The sequence below is a fragment of the Dermacentor andersoni genome, chromosome 7 (assembly GCF_023375885.2).
Source record: "Dermacentor andersoni chromosome 7, qqDerAnde1_hic_scaffold, whole genome shotgun sequence".
NCBI classification, from domain to species: domain Eukaryota; kingdom Metazoa; phylum Arthropoda; class Arachnida; order Ixodida; family Ixodidae; genus Dermacentor; species Dermacentor andersoni.
Genome location: NC_092820.1, coordinates 146,745,339 through 146,768,952, shown reverse-complemented (window position 1 = coordinate 146,768,952; position 23,614 = coordinate 146,745,339). Strand labels below are relative to the sequence as shown.

At 49.6% G+C, this 23,614-nt stretch overlaps 3 protein-coding genes across 6 annotated transcripts in view; 1 reads left to right on the top strand and 2 right to left on the bottom strand.

Annotated features, from left to right (window-relative positions):
• Window positions 1–23,614, bottom strand: part of LOC126534485 (ninein-like protein) — a 496,791-nt gene that overhangs the window by 424,582 nt on the left and 48,595 nt on the right. The window lies entirely within an intron of this gene.
• LOC140219519 (uncharacterized) lies at window positions 14,608–17,346 on the top strand. Its single transcript, XM_072289361.1, has 2 exons — window positions 14,608–15,655; window positions 16,074–17,346. The coding sequence occupies exons 1-2, from the start codon at window positions 14,979–14,981 to the stop codon at window positions 16,651–16,653; spliced, it is 1,257 nt and encodes a 418-aa protein (XP_072145462.1). The 5' UTR covers window positions 14,608–14,978; the 3' UTR covers window positions 16,654–17,346.
• LOC126534486 (uncharacterized) lies at window positions 16,682–18,873 on the bottom strand. Its single transcript, XM_050181757.2, has 3 exons — window positions 18,250–18,873; window positions 17,362–17,524; window positions 16,682–17,002 (listed from the first exon to the last, which is right to left on the bottom strand). Exons 1-3 carry the CDS (start codon window positions 18,492–18,494, stop codon window positions 16,697–16,699), a joined length of 714 nt encoding a protein of 237 aa, XP_050037714.1. The 5' UTR covers window positions 18,495–18,873; the 3' UTR covers window positions 16,682–16,696.

Sequence of the window (23,614 nt, the reverse complement as noted above, 5' to 3'; positions counted from 1 at the left end):
TCGCACCGCTACAGAGCACCTCCGTCACCCCCCCCCCCCCCCACCCCGGCCCCCTCCTCGTGCGAAGCGCGATTGAAATATGTGCAAAAGGCGTATGGAAGAGAGCCTGCGAGCCTACGTATACATGGGTGGCGATCTGTAGCCACCGTTCAGAAGTCCGTGTAAAAAAAAAAAAAAAAGAGAAAGGCCGGGTGATTCTCGCGCTGTCGACGTCTGCGCGCTTTGTGCAGTGCGACTCGGCAAGCAGAGCTGAGGCCCACTGGCCGTTCTCCGATATTCTCTCTCTCTCTCTTCTCTGATTTTGGTACGCGAATCACTGAAGTGGAAACTGTTAACCGTTCGGATGAGTAGTAGCTCCCTTATTCATAATGGCGCAGCGACACCTGTACAGCCTCGGAGGCGCAAAGTCTCTCTCTCTCTCTCTCTCTCTCTCTCTCTCTCTCTCTCTCTAATATTCGTACGCGAATCACTGAAGTGGAAAGTGTTAACGGCTCACATGAGTAGCGGCTCCCCAACGTATCAAGTACTTCATTTCATAAACGGCGCAGCAACACCTGTACCGAGGCCTCGGAGGCGCGAAGTGGGCCCCCGAACACGAGCCGATGGTGCCGCGAGATGTGGACACGCTACGCCGGCCACCGCGGCCGAAGCCGCCGGGCGTGGCCTCGCGTGGCGCGTTTTGGGTCGGGCAGGCCGCAGCGGCAGCGCGCCTATAGCCGGCGCTGATCTGCATCGCGTAGACGTCCTCATCACAGGGCTGGCCTTGAGTCGCGCACGCCGCTCCACACTTGCCGACGAAACGCGCGGGGTTGTCGCTCGTGGCGACGCCCGAAGGCGTCGCGGAACCGAAGTGATTCGGCGCATTTGCGGGTCGTGCAGGCGTGTCCGAACGAGCGTATCCAGCCGAGGCGACGAAGAAAAACAAACGAGGGCTGAAGAGCGCTGACGCGCATCCCCTTAAAGACCCTTCTAAAGAGGCGCCAGTAAAGATCAAATCAGTCGGGACTGATAAATTGCTCTTTCGAAACACCGTTTTCGACAACTTCACGGCATGCGGTTACGATTACTGCGAGAGAGAGAAAAAAAAAAAGAAGGTCGCAGTTCCGTTTCTCGAACTTAGCGCCGAAAACCAAGCGCCGGTATAAGTCCGCGTGACGTCACAAATTTCGATCCAACACCTTCCTGTTCGGGTCGTCGTCAATCGTTAAACGTACTCGGAGCTTGACCAAGTTCAACATTTGGCTCCATCAGAACGCAACGTAGTCCCCCCATATTTGCCGACAGGGAATTACGTAACTGCGCCCCGGCAGACGATCGTCGAAATTTGTGACGTCACGCCGAGCCGGTGCGCGAACTTCAAGGTGGCGTCGCCACCAGTCCGCTCTTGCATCATTTCTGGCTTAAACTAGGCCTCCTTCCCACAGTAAGAGTGACTTCTGTCTGTCTGTCTCTGTGTCTGTGTCTCTCTGTGTGTCTGTGTCTGTGTCTCTGTGTGTGTCTGTCTCTGTGTCTCTCTGTGTGTCTGTGTCTCTGTGTGTCTCTCTGTGTGTCTGTGTCTCTGTGTGTCTCTGTGTGTGTCTGTGTCTCTCTGTCTCTCTCTCTCTCTCTCTCTGCGTGTGTGTGCGTGTGCGTGTGCGTGCGTGCGTGTGCGTGTGCGTGTGCGTGCGTGCGTGTGCGTGTGCGTGTGTGTGTGTGTGTGTGTGTGTGTGTGTGTGTGTGTGTGTGTGTGTGTGTGTGCGTGCGTGCGTGCGTGCGTGCGTGTGTGTGTGTGTGTGTGTGTGTGTGTGTGTTTTTCAGAAGTGGTAATTTACTATGATAGACGTGAAACAATGTTTCTTTTTCTCCTTCAGTGTTCCTTTAACGTTGCGCTACGAAGAACGGCTCACGAACCCGCGACCACGCGCTCAGCTGAATACCGACACGGCACCCGAGCAACCGAAGCGGCTATACACAGCGCGGTCAGAAGAACCAACGAGCATATATCCCTACCCCCCCCCCCCCCCTAACCCATATGCGATCGTTGCCTTCGGGGACACGTAAAGCACCCCATCGATCAACGCAAGCCGGACGCCGTTATACGAGAAACAAATTGGGACACAACCCGACCCACGACATGCGCGCCTGCCGCAGCATGCCCCCCCCCCCCCCCCCCCCTCCAATACTCACCGCGGAATTCCCCCGTGACGGATAACACAAACGCGGATATATCAATCTATTATGCATTCCTGTCGCGTAGTAGTAGTAGTAGCGTGGTGCGCATTTATACGCACCGTCGAGTTATATACACGAATCGACGTACACACATTCGCCGCCCGAAACAACGCATGCTCACACGCTGCTCTCGCGCGTAATACACGCTGTCGTACACACAAAGCGTGCACGCGTCTCCCCTCCTTCTCCGAGGCTTTGTTGCGGCGGTCAGAGACGAGTGACTGTGACGAATGGCCATCAGTGTGTGCTAGGACAAGGGTTATAAGGAGGGGGGAGGGAGGGATGGAGGTGGAAGAAAAGAAAGAAAAAAAAGCGGCTGCGTTTGTTACGCGAAACGACATAAAACAAAGAAAGCACGGGGTGTCCGCCGTAATCTACGAGTGCTTGTGTAATACGCGACTATAGGCGCACCGGTGCGGTAGATGCATCGACGTAGTGTCCCTTTGTTTGAGCGATCTTCGTTTTCTTTGTTTCGTTTTTGATCTCTCCCGCGAATTGAGGTAAGCCTAGTGTGGTCGATGTCATTTCTTTCATATGTCCAGACATGACAAAAGGTGCAATCGAAAAGAGAAATAACAGATAAGTGCGCACGGTTTCGTGCGCTATCGGCAAAAACCAGCTGAACGTCAAACAAGAGCGTAGTACGTCAAACAAGTTTCCAAGTTTCTATGTGCTCTCTCTCTCTCTCTGTTTTATGTTTTCCTTTGTCAATAAATATGGCTTGCGTGATAACAGGCAAGAAGTATATGCCCAGCTCGCTACCGTTATCCTGGAAGAGTTTACAATCATTGCGTTCTGCCAGTACTAACATATGGGACAGTAACTTGAAGGATAACAAATGAGCTCAAGATTAATCCAAGGACAGCGCAACTAGTAATATATATATATATATATATATATATATATATATATATATATATATATATATATATATATATATATATATATATATATATATATATATATATCCAGCCCTGCGAAAGTGGATGTCCAGCGAAGCTAATGAAAACCACACTGCAACTGCTGAGGGGAGTATGCAATGCTTTATTGCTTCAGGATAACGGTAGCAATGGTAATGTAGAGGATTGGGAATTACGTTAATTTTGGCAGCACGAGGCCCGCTGGTCGTACTGCAGTTTCTTTCTCCCTTTGCCGGCCGCTCTTCGTATTCACGCTGCTCCTCGGCCGTGCTAACCACACGTTGCCTACTACCAAGTGCAGTGCTGCAACAACAATGAAATCAGTTGCTAGGCTGGTTACTTTATATATGAAAGGCTAGTGACGTCACTCCGCAAGTCGCTTGCGCAACAGTAATCTCCGCCGGTAGACATATGCGCGCGGAGCGCCACGTACTTGCTTCGCATTGTTAGCAGGAGCGCATTATCATCAATGGCGAGGTTTTGATGCTTGTTCTTTGTTGAAACGAATGCGGCGCCGTATGTTGTATGCGTGGTACCAAAGAATGTATGCACTTTCCACTTCAATATTTTTTTTTTTTTTAACCACTGAAAGGTTTTCTTTCCCCGCGAGGAAGCGCCGCGAAAAATGCCGACCACCTACAGGCTCACAGTTCCACTGTAAAAAAAAATAGAAAAATATTTTTTTGAATTAGAGACAGGAAGAAGGCGCTATGGATTAGGGAGCTTCAATTTCATATTAGCAGGCCGTAAGAAACGGAGTTGGGCAGGCAGTGTGCCGCGTACGGAGCAGATAAGCGGTGCTGCGTTACAAATGACAAAGTGGGTGCCAAAGGAAGAGACGGCAGAGAACTACACATGGTGTGATGAAACAATAAAATTTGTAGGCAACGCAGTCAAATGACACCAGACAGGAGTGATTGGGGACAGCTGCTAGAGGCCTACACCCTGCAGTGGGCATAAAAATAATGATGATGAATATGGTGGTGGTGGTGGTGGTGGTGGTGGTTATGATGATGATATCAGCTCGCTGTCTGCGCTTTGCGGGGCAGTGGTTGGGTACGATAGCATTTTGTCGCAACTTGCATTTAAAAGTTGCGATACACACATCTTTTTTCTGTACACCTTTTAACTCCTCTAACTGGCATCAGCATGTTTTTTTTTTTTTTCGCTGTATATGTAGAGGCGGTTATGACACAGGGTTAAACAGTGCGAAACGAGGCAGCGGACGGAAAAACGGAAGAGGGGGACCGAAGACCTCGTTTTATAGGAGGACCACACGGCACTGTCTTGGCCACGTGTGCTAACGCTGTTACGGTTGGCGTGTAGCACCCCGTGCAAGAAGGATGCTCGACCACCATGCCTCATCGAAACGAAGGGTTTATCCCCGATTTGTTGTGGTTGTCTCGAGGGGTTGCCGGTCTGGCTGGCGCCCCGCAGTGCTTACAGGCCCCTTTGCGTATGCGCGACTTTAGAGGGGCCCTTTCCACGAACTGTCAAGCTCTACAGGAGAACTTTCGCGAACCAACGTCGCCTAGAAGAATTGATCAAACGCCCATCCCCAATCAAACACGCTTTGCGCGAACCAAACAGGCCCCGCGGGTTGCCGCCAGAGGTAGCAAGCCCGTACCACCTCATCTGGGAGGCATGAATAAGCAGCCCAATCCCCGACCAGGCACCAGGGTTGCCACCTGCGGAGGCGGGGCCGTGCAAGCTCATCGGGGAGGAGCGATCAGCTGCCCATTCACAACCAGACTCAGCGCCTGTCACGCGACGTTGACGTGAGCAAGATCCCGCCTACGACTTTAGTGGGCCTATTTAAAGGGCGCCTCAATGTACTTTTTCACTTCATTCTCTTCTCATCTTTCACCAACCGCTGAATAAACCGTGCAAGTTTCGCACTAGAAGTCGTCTCGTCCTTGCCTGGTCGGTATGGTCTACCGGATGCTTGCAGCCCGCCGACAACGCCCCGCTACCCAATAGTAACGTCGGTCGAGCTTCGATAAACGATAAACACACACGCACAGAGGCGCCCTGTGTGTGTGTGTTCCTTCGTCCACCGTCATTTTAGCGCCTTCACTTCAGATCGATAAACAGGCGTCGCAACAACTGATCGGCAGCGGTGGGGTACGCTACCCTGGAGAACTCAACAACGCGTAAATTATACCTGCAAAAGCAGCGCGTTAATAAACGAGTCGCTTTTCCCGAGCTCGCCCCCACCAGGGGAAAGTGCAACCAACTAGTCAGCAAGAGCGACCTACTAAAGTGCAAATCTATACAAGGAAGAAGAAGCTGATAAGCAAAAAGAAAATGTAAAACACGCGCCGCCGTTAGAATCGGTCCTGTCGCCTACACGTCGTCACCGCCGGGACGTCCGCACCGTTCTCTCCTTGACACGGATGCAACCCAGTTGCCGCCCGGTCGCACATAGTTCGAAGCTACCGAAGGAAGAAGAGAAGAGAAGAAAAGAGAGCAGCGTAGGGGGCGAGAGGGGGGAGGGAGAGGCGTGCTGCAGTTTGGCTGAAAGATGGAAGCTGTGGTGCATAAGTTAGCCCTACTGAGAAAAAAAAACCTGTGCGATTTCGTATAGGACCCACACTATTTTATACAGGACCTATATGCTTTCATACAGGACCTATATGTTTTCATACAGGACCGATACGAATTCATAAAGGATTAAAATAGGAACTATATAGGAACTATATAGTAACTATATGGCTGATACATAGGACCGTTAGGCCCATACAGGACTCGTGTGCCTGAATATAGGACACATATCGCTTAGTGTATAGGACCGGCATGCCCGACTAAAGGACCTATATAGGATCCATCTCGCTGAGTGCAGGGGTAATATAGGACTCGCGTGGGAGCTCTCTAGGACCGATATATACGTTGTCGTTTCCTTTTTCTTTTTTTTCTTGATCATGCAGAATATTTAAGAATCGCTTATGGCCGACAGCGTAATTGTAGTCCTGGAGCTGAGTCGATCGAAGCGGCGGACGTTACTTGCACGAGAAATCGAAATGCGTAGTTGACTAATTAAATAAGATCACTACTTAACTTATTAATTATTGACTTTCCGGCACATGTATTGCAATTTAGGAATTATAGCTGAGGAGTTCTCGCGGCGTATCTCCGCAGATCGACTGCTAACGAACACAAAACGAAATCATACAACCCAAAGTACGCTGGAAGCGCACTGTGGAGTATATAGGCCACTTGGTGCAGCACTGTCAAATATGAAGTAGCGCCGAAATAGAGGTTAGTGAAGTACGGACAGCAACACGAGGGCTAATTTGCAACCGAAATACGTACACCTAGAAAATACCGCGCTTCGCAAACAAGCACTCGCGCATGCGTACATCAAGTCATTCCCTGGCTCTCTTTCATCACAATCATTATCACCATCATCATAAGCAGCAGCAGTAGCCTAATTTATGTTCACTGCAGAACAAAGGCCTTCACGTCACCGATCTACGACTGTCGATCTTGCGACAGCTGAATCAATTTCGTGCGCCTGCAAATTACCTAATTTCGGCATACAACACATAGCCGGGTACAACTTTAGAAGGCAGCGGCCTTTGCCCCTCAAAGGTTGATGCACACCAGCCTCCACCAATGAGTACGCACTCTAGGCTGACGTCATGAGCCGGACGGCCGGTGACCTCGCCGGCGGAGAACATGGCAGCCAGCGCACTGAATTGGGCTGAGCCGCGTCAGCGGGACTATTTTTTTAGTCGCGGAGGCAATCGGCTGCGGCGCTTCGGTCGCATGGGCGGGGCCTCTCCTGCCTTCTTAATCCCGACCACGGCGGCCGCATTTCGATGGGGGCGAAACGCGAGAAAACACCCGTGTACTTAGATTTAGGTGCGCGTTAAAGAACTCCAAGTGGTCCTAATTATTCGGGATTACCACTACGGCGTGCCTCATAATCAGATCGTGGTTTTGACACGTAAAACTGCATAATTTAGTTAATCTAACGCTACAGGCCTAGTGGATATTCGCCTCAGAATAAGTGAGGGAAACTTGAAGTCAGCAATTTAAACATCAGCTATATTTGTAGTGGCACTGTTGCCGTTAATCATGAAGCAAGGTGTTGTGGATGTCGCGAAGTCGCGTTACACTAGGCAAGGCTGTGACGCTGATCACAAGAGGTTAACTGTTCGTTAAGACGCAATATGCGTGCGATAGAATGGAAACTATTTGCACAGACATCTAGAAGACTACGAGTCAAAGTTACAACGATGTTACAATTTTCGTCTTCTCAGCCGAATGTCCACCAAATCCCCTTCCAGCGGCCCTGCAAGTATTTAAAGAGGATCCCCGACATTGCCCTCGCCCTATCGTTCGTCCAATCACACGGCGGTGCGCGCAGTGTGCAGACAACGGGGGCTCCAGGGCCGGCACTATCCGGAGTCCCGATATCTCGACGCCGTCACAGGAAACCAATCGCAGTTCAATGCCCCCACCCCCCTCTTGTCTCACAACCTCGCAAGGCACAGTTTCCCCAGAGGAAGACACTTCAACGCACGTTGGGGTATCTGGTCCGTTCGCGGAACGTCTCGGTATGGGTGCGGTCCAGCGGCGATGGGTTGACTTCAGAGTCACGGCACTGCTTCCGCGAACCGAATGGCGGAAGCCCCGACTCGCATGTCAATCCGCTTGCACGCCCTCCGTAAACCGCTACATTTGCGCGTCGTGGCTTTGGGTCATCAAACCGACAGATGGACAAGGAAACCGCGCAAACTTACGCAACACTTGAAGACCCTGTGAACTGTCTCAAGTGTGCTGCTCCAGTTGTTTACGGCGGACTTCGACCACCCGTAGTTGCTCTGCCCAGGCACAAGTCCTCGGACAGACAAGGCCAGCAAGATGAGACAGACAGCTATAGGTATTGGCTCCTGGAGGATAAGTTAGCGAAGCCACAACTACAATTTCCACACGCGTCTCCGCACATTTATTTAAACACGTATGCACGCCGTAGAGCAAGTGCGTACAAGGCGCTTACTCGCGGGCAGTATACAGACAAAACAAGGTCGCTGACCTCGCTTTCGAATGCCGCACCTTCCGCGCAGTTTGCCGGCACATACACTCAACATCGGAATGGAGTACACGCAAAGCTCGCGTCACCGCCACACGCGTCCACCCGTCTGTTTGACACGGCACACAACGCGCGAAGTGCGGCCCACTATAACTGGCTACGCCTTCACTACACGAGTAATCATCGCGCAACGTGCAGCGAGGACTCTTTCCTTCACCGTGCTCCGCATTTTCCTCACTACAGCCTGCACCACGAGCGTATACATCAATGGGCACGCACACACACACGCAGACTGCAAGCAGGCACAAAGTGCGAGCTGTGATGAAGAATTTGCTTAGACACGACGTATCGGCAAAGTCAACGTCGACAATGCACGTGGTCCTTCGTTCACTGCATCGGCAGTAATCGTTGATGGTGTTGTTGTCAAAGAGAGACAGCGCACGGGGCTTTACAAAACATCCGCAATTTCGACGACATGACCCCGGGCAACAGCCAAGTCGTAGTTAGGAATATGGGAGGACAGATCCCGCGCATAGTCGGCATCCGTGTACAAGTTGGCCACGAAGGTCTACGGGACACGGGTTCCACGGCAAATGTGAACTTCTGTTCCGCTAAGGCACGGCGCCTCTAATTTAATGGATCACTACGTAGGTCGCAAGAACTCTACTATGCAAATTGAAACGTCGAATTCCGGGTTTATGTGCCCAGGTTTCGAGAAAATTCAACTTTACCGCGATTCCAGTTTTTTCACAATTCCCCTTCCGCAATTTCTATCGCTCTTCCGCATAGTCTACCACACTTACATAGTCTACGACTTTTACACAGTTCTATAGGCTACTGCGTTTTCAGTCTATGCTCTTCCATAGTCTATCTCTCGCTCATATATAGTATACTGCGCTTAAACTGTCTACGCTCTTCCATATATGCTACCGCATTTCCCTAGTCTACCGCTCTTACACAGATCTACTCTCTTCCGTAGGCTATACCGCATATTATTCGCTCTTCAGTGGTAGACGCTCTTACATATAGTCTATGCTCTTCCATATAGTGTACCGCTCTTCCACAGGCTACCGCATTTTCATGACCTACCGCTCTTCCATATAGTCTACCGCTCTTACACAGTCTAGACTCTTATATAGGCTACTGCATTTTCATAGTACTCACTCTTCTGTGGTAGACACCTTTACATAGTATACACTTCTCAATAAAGTCTACCTCTAATTAAGTCCGTAGCCTACGATATCTTCATAGTGTAGCCCTTTTACACAGTCTACTGCTCTTACACAGTATACGCTCTTCCATAAGCTACCGCATTTTCATAATATTCGCTCTTGCTTGGTAGACGCGTCTACGTATTATAAGTTCTTTTATACAGTCTACCGCTCTTCCGTAGTCTATACCGCTCTTACACATTCTACACTTTTCCACAGGCTACCGCATTTTCATACTCAACGCTCTTGCATAGTCTACAAACCTTCCGTATGATCTAACGCTCTTCCATAGGCTACCGCATTTTCGTAGTATTCGCTCTTCCGTGGTATACGTTTCTACATAGTATTCGCTCTTCCGTGGTATACGTTTCTACATAGTATTCGCTCTTCCGTGGTAGACTCTTCTACATAGCATGCTTCCTTCCATAGTCTACCGCTCTTCCGTAGTCTACCGCTCTTCCGTAGTCTACCGCTCTTACGCAGTCTACGGTATTCCACAGGCTGCCGCATTTTTATAGTCTAAGCTCTTCCATAGGCGACGCCCTTACATAGACGACGTTCTTAAATAGTCAACGGCCATACATAGTCGACGCTCTTAAATAGTCAACGGCCACACATAGTCGACGCCCTTAGATAGTAAAAAAAATTATGGGGTTTTACGAGCCAAAACCACTTTCTGATTATGAGGCACGCCGTAGAGGAGGACTCCGAAAATTTCGACCGCCTAGGGTTTTTTAATGTGCACCTAAATCTAAGTACACGGGTGTTTTCACATTTCGCCCCCAACGAAATGCGGCCGCCGTGGCGCCCTTACATAGTCGACGCTCTTCAATAGACGACGCTCTTCGATAGTCGACGCTCTTAAATAGCCGACGCCTTTACATAGTCGACGCCCTTACATAGTCGACGCTCTTCAATAGACGACGCTCTTCGATAGTCGACGCTCTTAAATAGCCGACGCCTTTACATAGTCGACGCCCTTACATAGTCGACACTCTTACACAATCGACGCTCTTTAATAGTTGACGCGCCTACATCATGGACGCTCTTAAATACTCTACGCTCTTAAATAGTCGACACTCTTACGTTGTCAACGCTCTTGCATTATCGACGCTGTTACATTGTCGACGCTGTTACATTGTCGACGCTCTTCAATAGCCACTACTATTCAATAGCCGATACTCTTCAATAGTCGATACTCTTCACTAGCCTACCGCTCCTTGATAGTATGACGTTCTTTACCAGTCTACGCTCTTTAATCGTCTACCACTCCTACAATGTCTACCACTCCTACATAGTCTACCATTCCTACATAGTATACCACTCTTATACATACCACGCTCTTCCATAGGCTACGTTCTTCCGTAGGCTACCACACATTTATGTATACTGCGCTGTTCCGTAGCCGGCGGTCTTACCAGTCTACGATATTCCAGTCTATATATATGCTCTTCCATATAGCTGAATCACAGCGTATTATAAATAAGGGACCACATAAATTACACATACAAGGGGCTGACTTCAAAATTTTCGACATATTCAAAGCCTGCACAGCTCCGTAGTCTGACTATGCCTACACAGTACGCAAGTCCGCACATGCACACACACTTAGCCCATGTACACGCAGACTGGGTGCACGAAGACAGCGGCTTTCGTGCATAAATCCGCATGTGTGACAAGTGTACACACTCGCACTCACGCACCTCTGGATAACACATATGCTTTCATATGCGGACTGGCAAGCGCAGATAGCATATGATATACACAGCGTTCGGACACAGCCACGTTCGTGGACGAGGCCCGCATTTAGGAAAGAAAGAAAAAAACCAGGACGGCGTAGAGGTGTTACCCTAAAACCTCAATAGACAGAGGGGACCAGCGCGAAATATACGGTATGTGTGTACACCGTAATGGTATAAACACAGCGAGAGGGCGCCGCGACGCTTCTCATATCCTGGCCCTGGCGCCGCGCATACGCCTCGTGTATACGATAGGCGGACGGGGTCAGAGCTGTCCAGTCGAAAAAGACGGCCTGTCACGGAAGCGGCGCGCAGAGCCGAGTCAGCGCCTCCAGATCTGCGCCTCCGTGGCGAAGTACTGTGCAGCAAGCACTGTAAAGGCCGGCGCACAGAACCTGAACTGTCGTGGGAGAACACTTCGAATCACCTTTACGTACAGATGTATAGGGCGCAGGCTAAACTCTCCGAAGATTCCTCACAAAGCCTCTTCTTCACTTCTCCAGAAAACTTCGTAGAGAGCCCCTTTAACTTTTCCGTATATGCGTATTACCCTTTACAGTATACCGGGTCGCTGGAAACGTAGATGTAAGACGAAGACGATTTATTGGCATCTCCTTTGAAGCGTGCTATAATTGTAGCACACCCGCTACAATTCGTAGATTGCAATACGTGCCACAAAGTGATCCGTCAGGAAGTCAATTAGCGCATTTTTTCGCAAACTAGTAGAATGTGTGTTTCGATTTCTCGCGCTAGTAATGTCCGCCTCTCCGCATATTCCAGCTCAAGGACAAAAATGATTGTGTCCGCCACAAGCGATTTTTTAAAAAATTCCGGAAAACTTATAAGACGATCACCCCGTACATCCATCTGCTGGTATGAAGTGTCGACAGCGACATAGTCGTGATCGTGCAGTTTTATTCCTTATTTTTTCTTCGCCGAGAACACCTCGCCGCAGCAACAAGAGCTCTTCTACGCGATTGTGATACGTGAAGCTTACATAAGCACAGCTTTCTTTCTGACATCGTGACATATCGCTGCTTCCACGTCTCGCATTGCATCCGCATAATTTTACGTTTGCATTTCGCCATAGCTATGCACGGGTACATTGCATAAATTTTAACAAAAATACATTTCATAAAGATACGTGTTGCATACGACGAAAATAAGTACAATTGTACGCGACCCGCCGCGGCACGTGGCTTAGCGGCTATGGTGTTGCACTGCTAAGCACGAGGTCGCGGGATCGAATCCCGGCCGCGGCGACGCCCGCATGTCGATGAGGGAACGAAAATGCGACAACGTCCGTGTTCCGTGCATTGGGGGACGTTAAATATTCCCTGGTGGTCAGAATCAATCCGGAGTCACCCCACTATATACGGCGTGCCTCGTATAATGAAAACGTTTGTTTGTTTGTTTTTTGGCACGCGAAACCCCAGAATTCAGTTCGCTCACCACTGCGTACGCGTCACTGTTATACCTCTACAGCATTAATTGCAGGCTTCACTACAGTTTCGCTTCACACAGATTCCAAAACGTGCTCTCGAACCCGCATAAAAAACCATTCTTTTTATTTCTAGATCCACATTTCTTTCCTTCTGCACTTTTTCTATTTATATTTATTTTACACGATTCTCAGATACAGCGGGCCGTTCAGCAGCCAAAGATCCCATTTCGTCGCAGTTAATTGACAACAAGAACACATATACACTCTAAAACAAAATTACACCCTTTGGGTCGTATCTTGCCACGCAACAATAAACGTCATCCGTCTCGTCCGAATTTCCTTCCTTTAACGCTGCGAGCCCGATACTTCCCAGCAACGAGCAGCATACGCGTTATCAGCATGACATAGCATTCCCGACCAGAAAGTAGCGGGCGCGAGGTTTTCAAGAAAGGAAACGCAAACAAGGCAGATGACGATTATCGTTGTATGGCAGATATACACCCCCAAGGGGTGTGTCTTTGTCTAAAAGTGTACGAGTGTTCGCGACGGAACAGGAGTATAAATATAAACAATAAATGTCAGCAGTGAGGTTTGTGATCTTTGTGCCGAACACACGCTTTGTGTCGCCCGCCGCAGTGGCTTTACGCATGGCTACGGCATTCTGCTCCCGAGCACGAGGTCGTTGGTTCGACTCCCGCGGCCGCGGAGGCCGCATTCCGCTGAGACAAAAACGCAAAACGCATACGTGCGTATACTTCCACTTATGTGCACGCTCTATATAGAGAAAACCTCGGTTGCCAAAATTAATCCTGCGCCCTCCCCACCGGGCGTTGCGACAAGTATCTTTGTCTTTGCGCGTTTTCTAACCTTACCAAGCCTCCGGACGAAGCGAGACTGACCGGCGTATTCCAGAAGCCCGTACAATCCGTAAATACAAAAGCCTATATAAGTTTGTATTTCGTCTCTGCTGTGTACCAGACTTTAAAATCTCACAGCGGAGCTCTGGGCGCCGTAAAGTGTGCGTAGAAACGCGCTGCGCAGCGCAATATTTCACTGCACGACAAGGAGTCCCGCGTTCGCTCGAGCCACGACAAAACACAGAAACGTGCGGCGTGGGGAGTAAAAACGCAAGCGGTCCGACGCACGCTTTTAGCGTGCTGAACAGAACTATATAAGCAGACGTAGCATATATACACAACGCTTCTCGCTGTTAACTTTTTTTTTTCTTTCCGGTTGTGTGCAGTCTTCCTCGTCTAACCCCGCATGCGTCCATGCCTTCTTTCGTCCTGTTTTTTTTTTTCTTTTCTCGCCGTTGTGCTGAGAGGACCGAGCGGGACGTCCCGGGGACGACGTGCCTGTCACGACGGTGATGATGCTGACGGCGAGACGGGCGAAACTGGCTGGAAGCGCAGGGTCCGCTTCCTCCGCGAGTGTTCGCCAACGTAGGCGCGCGTACGAACGCACGCACGCACGAATACAGGTCGTAGCGGCAGTCTGAGGGGGCGGCCAATGCGGGGCCGCTACGCCGCGTCCGAGGCGTAACGGTTCCCGATGCATCGGGGTGGGGGTGTTGAAGGTAGCGCTGAACTTGCAGAGATGCGGGGAGCGTTTTGTTTTCAGGCACTACGGTCTCTGCCGTTTTTCTTGTCCTAGTTGCTGTTGTTGTCGTAGTCGTTGTTCTTGTTATTTTTGTTCTTGTTGTTGTTGTCGTTCTTGTTGTCGCTATGGTCATTGTTCTTGTCGTAGTTCTTGTCGTTGTTGATCTTGTCGTTGTTGATCTTGTCGTTGTTGTCGTTGCTGTCGTTGTCGTTGTTGTGGTCGTCGTTGCGGTCGTTGTTGTTGTCGTTGCTGTAGTTGTTGTTGTTGTCGTTGTTGCTGTTCCGAGCGTGCCTGCAAACACGCGAGGGCAAAAGCAGAGGCATCCAAATGTTTTGGACGCACAGTTGGCGCGATCGCACGGCGTTCGCCCATATGTGACAATGCAACCGCGGAACATTGTGCGTGCTAAATGCTCATGTTTGACTGAGTCGTGGGTTTTATACCTCTGTCACACAAGCACGCAAAAACTCTTTTACCTAAGCGGTCCTTTACCGAGTTGAAAGACCTCTAATTAAAAGGAGTTGCGCTGCAGACACACGGCGCGGGCGATCTCCTTTTATCGTTTCCTTCCGAACACGCTATGGAAAGCATGGCGCTAGATTCTGAAACAAAACCAGTTAGAATAAACCAACGTATTTCAATATAGAAATTAGAAACGTACTATAATATGCTTGTTTTAGTGAATTTAGATACAGTTTATTCGAAAAGGTTAAATTAAAGAAGATTTAATAAGGTAGCTTCAAGAGTCTTCGCAGAAGTAGCAAATTTTACATGTTCGTCTAGCAACCTTGGGCCACTGTTTACATCGGAGTCAACATGGAGGTCGAGAATATGGGGGACTGCACGGACACGAAGGAAAAAGTCGAAATAGCATGCATTTTGGCAAGGATTCTTGCTGCAGAGAGCGAAGCAGACGCCGCAAAGGCAGTCAAAGACCGTATTAAGCGGCAGTTGCTACTCAACGGGTGTACATTTTATGCCTTGGCGCTTCCCACGAGAGTCTGCAACCGATCGACGTGGGCTTTCATCCGCCACGAAAAGTGGTTCGAGGAGACTGTGCCTCACCTCGGTGGCCACAACTTCAAGCAGTCGTTTCGAGTGAACCCCTCAACGTTCCGGTTTCTCGTGGAAAGTCTGCGCCATGTGCTCGAAAAACAAGTTACCAACATGCGTGACCCGATCACTGCGGAAAAGCGTGTCGCCATTGGCCTCTACAAATTGTGCTCTTCTGCCGAAGATAGAACTGTGGCAAACCTCTTCGGCGTTGGGCGCTCATCCGTCAACGTCATTTACAGAGAGTTTTGCGCAGCTGTTGTCTCTGTGCTCGAAAGTGACTGGATCAGAATGATTACTGAAGAGGAAATGCCTAGGCACATCCAAGAGTTCGAAGCCGTGTGCGATTTCCCTCAAGCTGTCGGTGCCCTTGATGGCTGCCATTTCCCTATTTCGCCTCCAAAGAAGTACGCCACCGACTACTACAACTACAAGGGTTGGTAAGTGGCCACGATTTAACTTATTTCATGTAAGTGTTCTGTTTGGGCCCATTTTTATAGTAGTAAAAAAAAGTAACTGACTGACCCATATTTTATTGCTAAGTAAAATGTTATTCAATTTTACCAGCAGCTCTTAAGAAAACGCGTAATTTGGTTCGCAGTCTTGCAGTGTTTAGCAGCGACAATTTTAATGCGACGACGAAAAGAGTTCTCCGCAGGACTGCAACTCCTATACGATGTAGAGTACGCTAACAGCGACCGGTTGTGGCATTATGTGAAATAATGTAATCCGAGCTGCACTCACAGCTATTAATAAAAGCAAACTGTAAAATCGCATCACAGTAACTAAAGGCAGTGAACTCAGCAGTGCCATGCTGCACTAACCTTTATTCACTTTGCACTTTGTTTTTTCTTGCAGGCACAGTATTATCCTACTAGCATTGGTCGACCACAAGTATCGATTCAGATACTGCAATGTCGGTGCCCCAGGACGCTGCCACGACGCACATGTGTTTGGTGTTTCACGGCTGTCGAAGATTGTCAACAGTCCCCTTTTCAAAGCACCTGTTGCCGCAGTGGGTACCACAGCAGTCCCACCGATAATATTATGCGATCAAGCATTTCCACTAACCCCAAACCTCATGAAGCCATTTGGACACCGAACTGTCATCAGTGAAGCTGAAAGGAATTTCAACTGTCATTTATCTGGAGCAAGGAGGATAGTTGAAAACGCATTCGGAAGGCTAAAGGCCCGGTTCCGTTTCATTGCGAAAAGAATGGAGTGTTCTGTTGGCAATGCCCGTTTGGCTATACGAGCATGCTGCGTGCTCAATAACATTTGCGAGCACTTCAACGACAGTGTCCACCCACAGTGGTTAAGTGAGGTGCAGCAGTCCAATGCTACATTTCCACAGCCATCACGCAGAACAGAAGCTGAAATTGGAAATGCATCCGCCATCAGGACAGCACTTGTGGAATATTACAAGCGAAGGAACTGAACGCAAGAGTCCCAAGAATCAGCAACAATTGTGGAACACCATGTCAGTTTTTACTAAAAAACTTCAACATTGCATCTACAAGTTTCTCTTGCAACTTGAGCCCCTCTTTACGGAGATCCATTTCCATTTTGTGCGCATCAGCAAACTGCTCTCTCTGCCGTCGCTGCTCCTCAAGCATCCTTTCTTGAAAGTCGCCAGCCGGTTGCCTTCTCTTCCTGCGGGCACATTCGGAACTGCCACTTGCGAGGTTCCTGGATTCAACCTGTTGTACTGGCGACTCGGAAGGTGAACAATCTTCGGCGACGTCTTCACAAGAAGCAGAGCCGGAATCAAGCATGTCGAAGATCAGCTGCGTTTGAAGAAGGGATCCGAAATACATTGACCACATTAGTTGATGTGTGAAGCGGTAAACAATTAGTTCAGGGTTTTTACTTGCAAGAGAGCTGCCTCTCCTTGCGTGTATGTATTCACGTTTTTTTATTTTAGAGTCTGCATTTTTTTTATTCTCCAAACAGCGCACTGCCAAGCTTGCAAAATGAACAGCGCGTGAGCACAAGCAGAAATGAACCACAGTATTAACAAGAGCAGTCCGCTACACTGCAGGGTTGTGCAGATTATGGGCTTGGCAGCACAGCTGATGCTACATTATGTCTTGAAATTTAGTTGACTGTAATAAAGCATATATAGTCTCCACTATGCATTTCTTACTTCTTCGACGGAGGCAGTGCTGCTTGTTGTGCTCTCGCTGCACCCAGCCTCTTCCATTAAAGATGTATCGTGAACAGGCAGGGATCCTAGAAACCTATGGACTTCGGAGAAGAATGGCCAGCTCGGCGGTGATGACCCTGTTGTCATGTGTTTCAGGCAGCTCCTGGATAAGAAAACGAAAGAACTAAAATTTTATATACTCAAAATGTAAAGATATACACAGAGCAAAACGTTTGCCGATAGATACAAACGCGACTTGATGGTACAGAAAGCCTGAGAAGCGAAGGTAACCCTTTTTACTCGAAAAAATTTAAAGTTTCTCATGTTTTCTTGTCTGAGAACAACGCTTGCGCATGGTCCGAGAAAAATGCAAACCGTAGTCACATCTGCAGAAATGAAAACATGCAGACGACTTCCTGCTTCGTATTATATGTTGCCGTGAGAAGGCGTACAATATAATGTGAAATGCGCCTGTCCATAAGTTAAGGTTCCCGTTATCTTGTGACGAACGAAATCATGCTATTGACGACCTGCGCGGGTTGTCATTCTTCGCCGCATGTGAAGGCGAATTTGCGTTTACTCAGACCGACTCGCACTGTAAAGGAATTGCAGAAACAGCCTTTAGCGCGTCGTCGACTTTCGTGTGTGCAGGGCGCAGTTCAGCCCTGCAAAATTCGACGCTAGCTGAAATGAAGGGTCTCTGCCTTAAAACCTTCGTTACTACGGCTCCGTCCGCTAGATTAGGGTTCCGTCGCTGCCTACTACGGAAACAACGTTCGATGCTGAGGTCGCGACACCACAAACGAGAGCTTGCAGCTTGCGACCACAGCCTGAAGCCGCTTCAAGGTAAATTTAGCGCTCACAGCTTACTGCTGTGCTTTGTCTTACCTGTAGGTCTGTCCCAGGTTCTCTATCTTGCTGTGCACTTGCGCCTTTGTGCGAGGTACACCCATGCTCGTCAATGCTTGTGCAATGCCATCGTAAACGCCTCCGTTGTGCTTCTGCGCACGCAGCGAGGGCAGGTTGTCTTCCCATAACTTGATTAACGCCCAGGTGTCTCTCTCCGACCACTGTACCCGCGGTTTTCTTTGGCGTGCCGGAGGCTGTTCGTCGGTACCGCTCGCCGTAGCCATGGTCGCAGAAAATGGCGCGAATTTGCATCGTCTGTTAGCGTCACGTGATATTTTCGAACTGCTTACGAGAGTGCCGTGCAAAAAGTGCAAAACTGCGCCTACTTAAGGTTCAACGAAAGACAAAACCCTTTTTTGTGATGTGTACACTTGAAATAAAAATGCACTTTTGCTTCGTTTCTTTATTGCATGATAATTACTGGTGCCCACTGCGTTGGAGGCTACGCCTTTCCAGCCGTAAAAGAGATCGGTGATCTCCGGTTTCGGAAAAGACCGCTTCTGAAAAAGAGATTAAACTTTGGCGTGTGTCTGCGGATGCAACTCCTTTGTGTGAGATGTCTTTTTCTTCAAATGCCTTTAAAGTGCTCGTGTGACAGGGGTATTAGCTAGGGAAGTAAGGTATACGGTTACATCGTTCAAGGTTTGTTTTTTCATCTCACGAAATCCCTTCATAGGGAAATAAGACGTTTAGTTTTCAGAACCATTTGCATTTATGATGGAACGAGACACGCACGTACACACACATGTATGTATGGAACGTATACATGAACGTATGCATGTTCATGCATACGTACATGCATACGTACATGCACGTATGCATGTACGTATGTATGCATGCACGCATGTATGTATGTATCTACGTACGCATGTATGCATGAATGTACGCATGTACGCATGAACATACATACGTTCTATCCATTTCACCATGAGCTTCAACACGCGCTTTTCGCGTCGTAGCTCACACTGAGCGCGATAGCACCGTACGTACACGTGCATACTGTCGTGTTCGTGACGTCGAAGGACAAGGGCCATTGTCTTGTACCCTTCCGCCGTGCAGTGCGCAAACACTGCTCGCTCTAACACGGACGTCCTGACCGCGCGTATCCGCATAGCGCGTAGCTGGCGTGGACGGAGCGAGGTCGGTTCGGCAAAGCACTCCGCGAACAAAAAAAGAAGCGCAAGAGCGCGTCGGCGATGGCGTGTCCCGTAACCGCGTTACGTCGCGGCGGTGCCCAAGGCCGAGTCACTAGGGGACGCAAGCGGTTTGCGTACGCAACTAGGGGCCATGGTACTGCGCATGCGCAGTTAGGGGACGCAAGCGGCCTGCGTACGCAACTAGAGGCCATGGTACTGCGCATGCGCAGCTACGGGACGCAAGCGGCCTGCGTACGCAACTAGGGGCCATGGTACTGCGCATGCGCAGTTAGGGGACGCAAGCGATTTGCGTACGCAACTAGGGGCCATGGTACTGCGCATGCGCAGTTAGGGGACGCAAGCGATTTGCGTACGCAACTAGGGGCCATGGTACTGCGCATGCGCAGTTAGGGGACGCAAGCGATTTGCGTACGCAACTAGGTTGGTCTGCGCATGCGCAGTACCATGGGCCCTAGTTCTTGCGCACGAAAGTCGCTTGCGTCCCCTAACTGCGCATGCGTAGTACCATGGCCCCCTAGTTCTTGCGTACGCAAGCCGCTTGCGTACCGTAATCTAAAACTCTCCACGGACGCCGCCGTCGCGCGCGTCGACGACGGGCTGCGCGCCTTCCTGCCGACGAAGCCAGCTTGGCTCGGCGAATACGCCACGTGCCGGCAACGTGCACGTACGAGCCATACAGTTCACGGCCGATCGGCGCGCGCGAGAGAGATAGGCTATACGCGGCAGGAACGGCAAGGACCGATCATGAAGACTTCCCGGGGGCTCGTATAAACTACCCTCCGGCCGAGACGGCGCGAATCGCGTCGAGTGCCCGGTGGCGCTTGCGTCTCTCTCACACAGCGCGGCTCGAGCTGATAAGCAGGGTCCACAAACAACGCGCTGTCGGCAGCGCTTAAAGGTCCCTGCGATAACGCGACTAGGTGAGCTATAGATATGGCGCATGTTTTGGGAACGCAAAAACAAAAGAGCCTAAACCGAAGCACACACAGTTGCACCCTTTGGTGCGTACATCTGCTACACAACAATAACAGTCATCTGCCTTGCTTGCGTTTCCTTCCTTGAAAACGCCGCGCCAGCTACTTTCCTGCTGGGAATGGTATGTCATGCCGATAATGCGCATGCCGTTCGTTACTGGGAAGTAACGGGCTCGCAGTGTTAAAAGGAAAGGCGGGCAAGACAGATGACTATTGTTATGTGGCAAATACACACCCCAAAGGGTGCAAGTGTTTTTAGAGTGCAGCACTGTGTCCCGTTGTAACCGAGACTGCGTCCCCTTTTTTGTTGTGCGTCACGCGTTAGTTCCCAAAAGCTTGAAGTCTCCCTGTGCTCGAGAGGCAGGGAACATCAGCAGGGGGAGAAGTTCGTCTTTTTACACACGGGCTACCTGCGTTGGCTTACCATGCTTGTACGTTTGCAAGTGTATCGCGAGATTCGCTTTTCACGTACAGCATCCAAACAGACATCGCGCCACATCGGGAGGGAGGGCTAAAGGCTGTGTGTGCCTGAAGAGACCTACCCTCCTGGTGGCGACATCGGACAGAGCACATGAGACGGCAACGCGCTTCCTTGTTTGGCAGCATTAGAATCGTGCAGAAAAAGGAACAGTTACAATTCTGTGCAGTGTATAAATGTTTCAATATAACTATTTTTTAACTTACAGCTGTGAAAAACAACACAGAGAACACTCAAAAATAAATAAATAATCTACCACATTAAGAGTACAACAGGTCGAGTTGTGTGTGTGTGTGTGTGTGTGTGTGTGTGTGTGTGTGTGTGTGTGTGTGTGTGTGTGTGTGTGTGTGTGCGCGCGTGTGTATGGAGGTACGTATGTATGGAGGTACGTATGTATGTATGTATGTATGTATGTATGTATGTATGTATGTATGTATGTTTAGCAGAGGAAGTAAACGTAAGGCAAGCACAAATGGGACTGCTCTCTCTCCTCGTGGGCATCCAGTTTTTACTGTGCGGTTTCAAAGTATTTGCGCCTCTTTATGAGCGAGGTTGCCGGTAATATTTGGGACCAAGCTCTGCCCCGCCCCTGCGTTTCGATTTTGCAGCTCGCCAGGCGCGGCGGCGTCCGAGCTGATGACGAATTATATGGGATAAAGAGAAGGGTAAATGAACTGGATCGTTACAACATAAAAAAAATTTAATAAGGCACCCCTTTTTGTAAAGATTCACTTCATTCGCCATTCTTTCATCAGATACACCGAGCATCGGCCGATGTAGAAGATCGTTACGAAATACGGCAGACAGGGTTCTTCGGTGCGAACCCAATTCGTGCAGTTAAAGGAGCGTTCTCTCTCTTTCTTTCTCTCTCTCTCTCTCTCTATCTCTCTCTCTCTCTCTCTCATTCAGTTCAAACGAAATACGGCTGCCGCGGCCCCGGAATCGAACCCACAACCTCACGCTCGGCTTCGCACAACGACACTGCCCCTGATCCACCGCGCGGTCGGTGCGCTCTATTCGTCGTCGGAAACGTCGCAGTCGAGCCACTAGAATTCGTGGAAAGGAATGAATTGCGAATAATGAACGCCTTCTTCAGGAAGCGTTGGAACAAAAAGTGGACCTGGAAAAGCCCTAAATGGTGAAACAAGAAACGAAATTGATTTCATACTTTCTGCCGATCCCAGCTAATACTGTTCACACTCCGCCGGCAGCTCGAAAAACGCAACTTTCAGCCGCGGCACTGATCGGGTGATATAATTACCTTACGGGAGAGAGAGCGCGCAAACGTCACCCTGGAAGAAAGGTGAATGAGGTCGTGGCCGGAGGAGCACATTACGCGCGCTGCAATCACGGGATCGAGGCCGACTTGGTTAAGGCCGCCGCCTGAAGTGGATTCGGCAGTGCGGCGAGTGAGCGGAGTCACGTATATGCACGCGGTTGTCAGGCCATAACTGCTTGCAAAGGACTGCTCGCTGTAACGAGCTGATTTGGCAACTTTTCACTGACTGACTGACTGACTGACTGACTGACTGACTGACTGACTGACTGACTGACTGACTGACTGAGTGTGACTGACTGTGACTGACTGGCTGTGACTGACTGGCTGTGACTGACTGGCTGTGACTGACTGGCTGTGACTGACTGGCTGTGACTGACTGACTGTGACTGACTGACTGTGACTGACTGGCTGTGACTGACTGCCTGTGACTGACTGGCTGTGACTGACTGACTGTGACTGACTGACTGACTGACTGTGACTGACTGACTGTGACTGACTGACTGATTGATTGATTGATTGATTGATTGATTGATTAGTCGATCGATTGATCATACCTACATATATACATGTGTGCATATCATGTACCTACAAATATACATGATTAAGAGCTAACATAAAGGACATACGCTGTTGGTGTTCTTTTTTTTCTTTCATTACATTTGTTTGTGGGCTGCCGTTCATGAAATTCCGAGGAATAACACTGTAAATAATGAAAGACAGGGTATGAGCAATTTTGGTGGTAGAGAAGTGGTTGGGTAGGCGTGATTGGGAATTTGGTACGGACATCGTTTTGCCGAGGCGACGACCGACGCCGGACTTCCTGCGACACGGTTTCCTTAACGCTGTCGCGTTAAAAAGAAAAACAAAAGCCCTAAACGTACCAAAACAGCGACAGTTCTCGGGGAACTATACGCGCACTCATAATCGCCGGCGGTATATCGAACGTAGGAAAAGAAAAAATAAGGTCGCGCGCGCCTTCAAAGCCACGCGGCTCCGGGAACGAAAAACGACGGAAGTGACCACGAAACACGGCGATGACGCCTTATGCCCTCCGTATAGCGAGTTGGGGGGGGGGGGGGGGGGGGGGGGGTGAGCACGCATAAAACCCGTCCAACGCGCGAACACCCTATTATCCATTCTCCTCCTCATCCTTTCGTGCTCATACTTCCATTTTCTTCCTCGACTTCATCCTACTCCCAAAGAGTAAAGAAAGAAAAAGAAAGGAAAGAGCGAAAGAAAGAAAAGAGAGAAAGAAAGACGAGAATGTCATTATACGTACGAGTTGGAGCTTTTCCTCTTTTCCTTTCTTGCTTTCTTCTTTTTTTTTCTCCGAAAGGCCCCCAGTATACCCCCACTATCGACGCGTCTGGGACGTTTTCACGGCGAGACCGTCCTCCCCCTCCCCCCCCCCCCCCCTCCCTCCATAAGCATGCTCGCGTCTTTTCAGTTCCAAGGC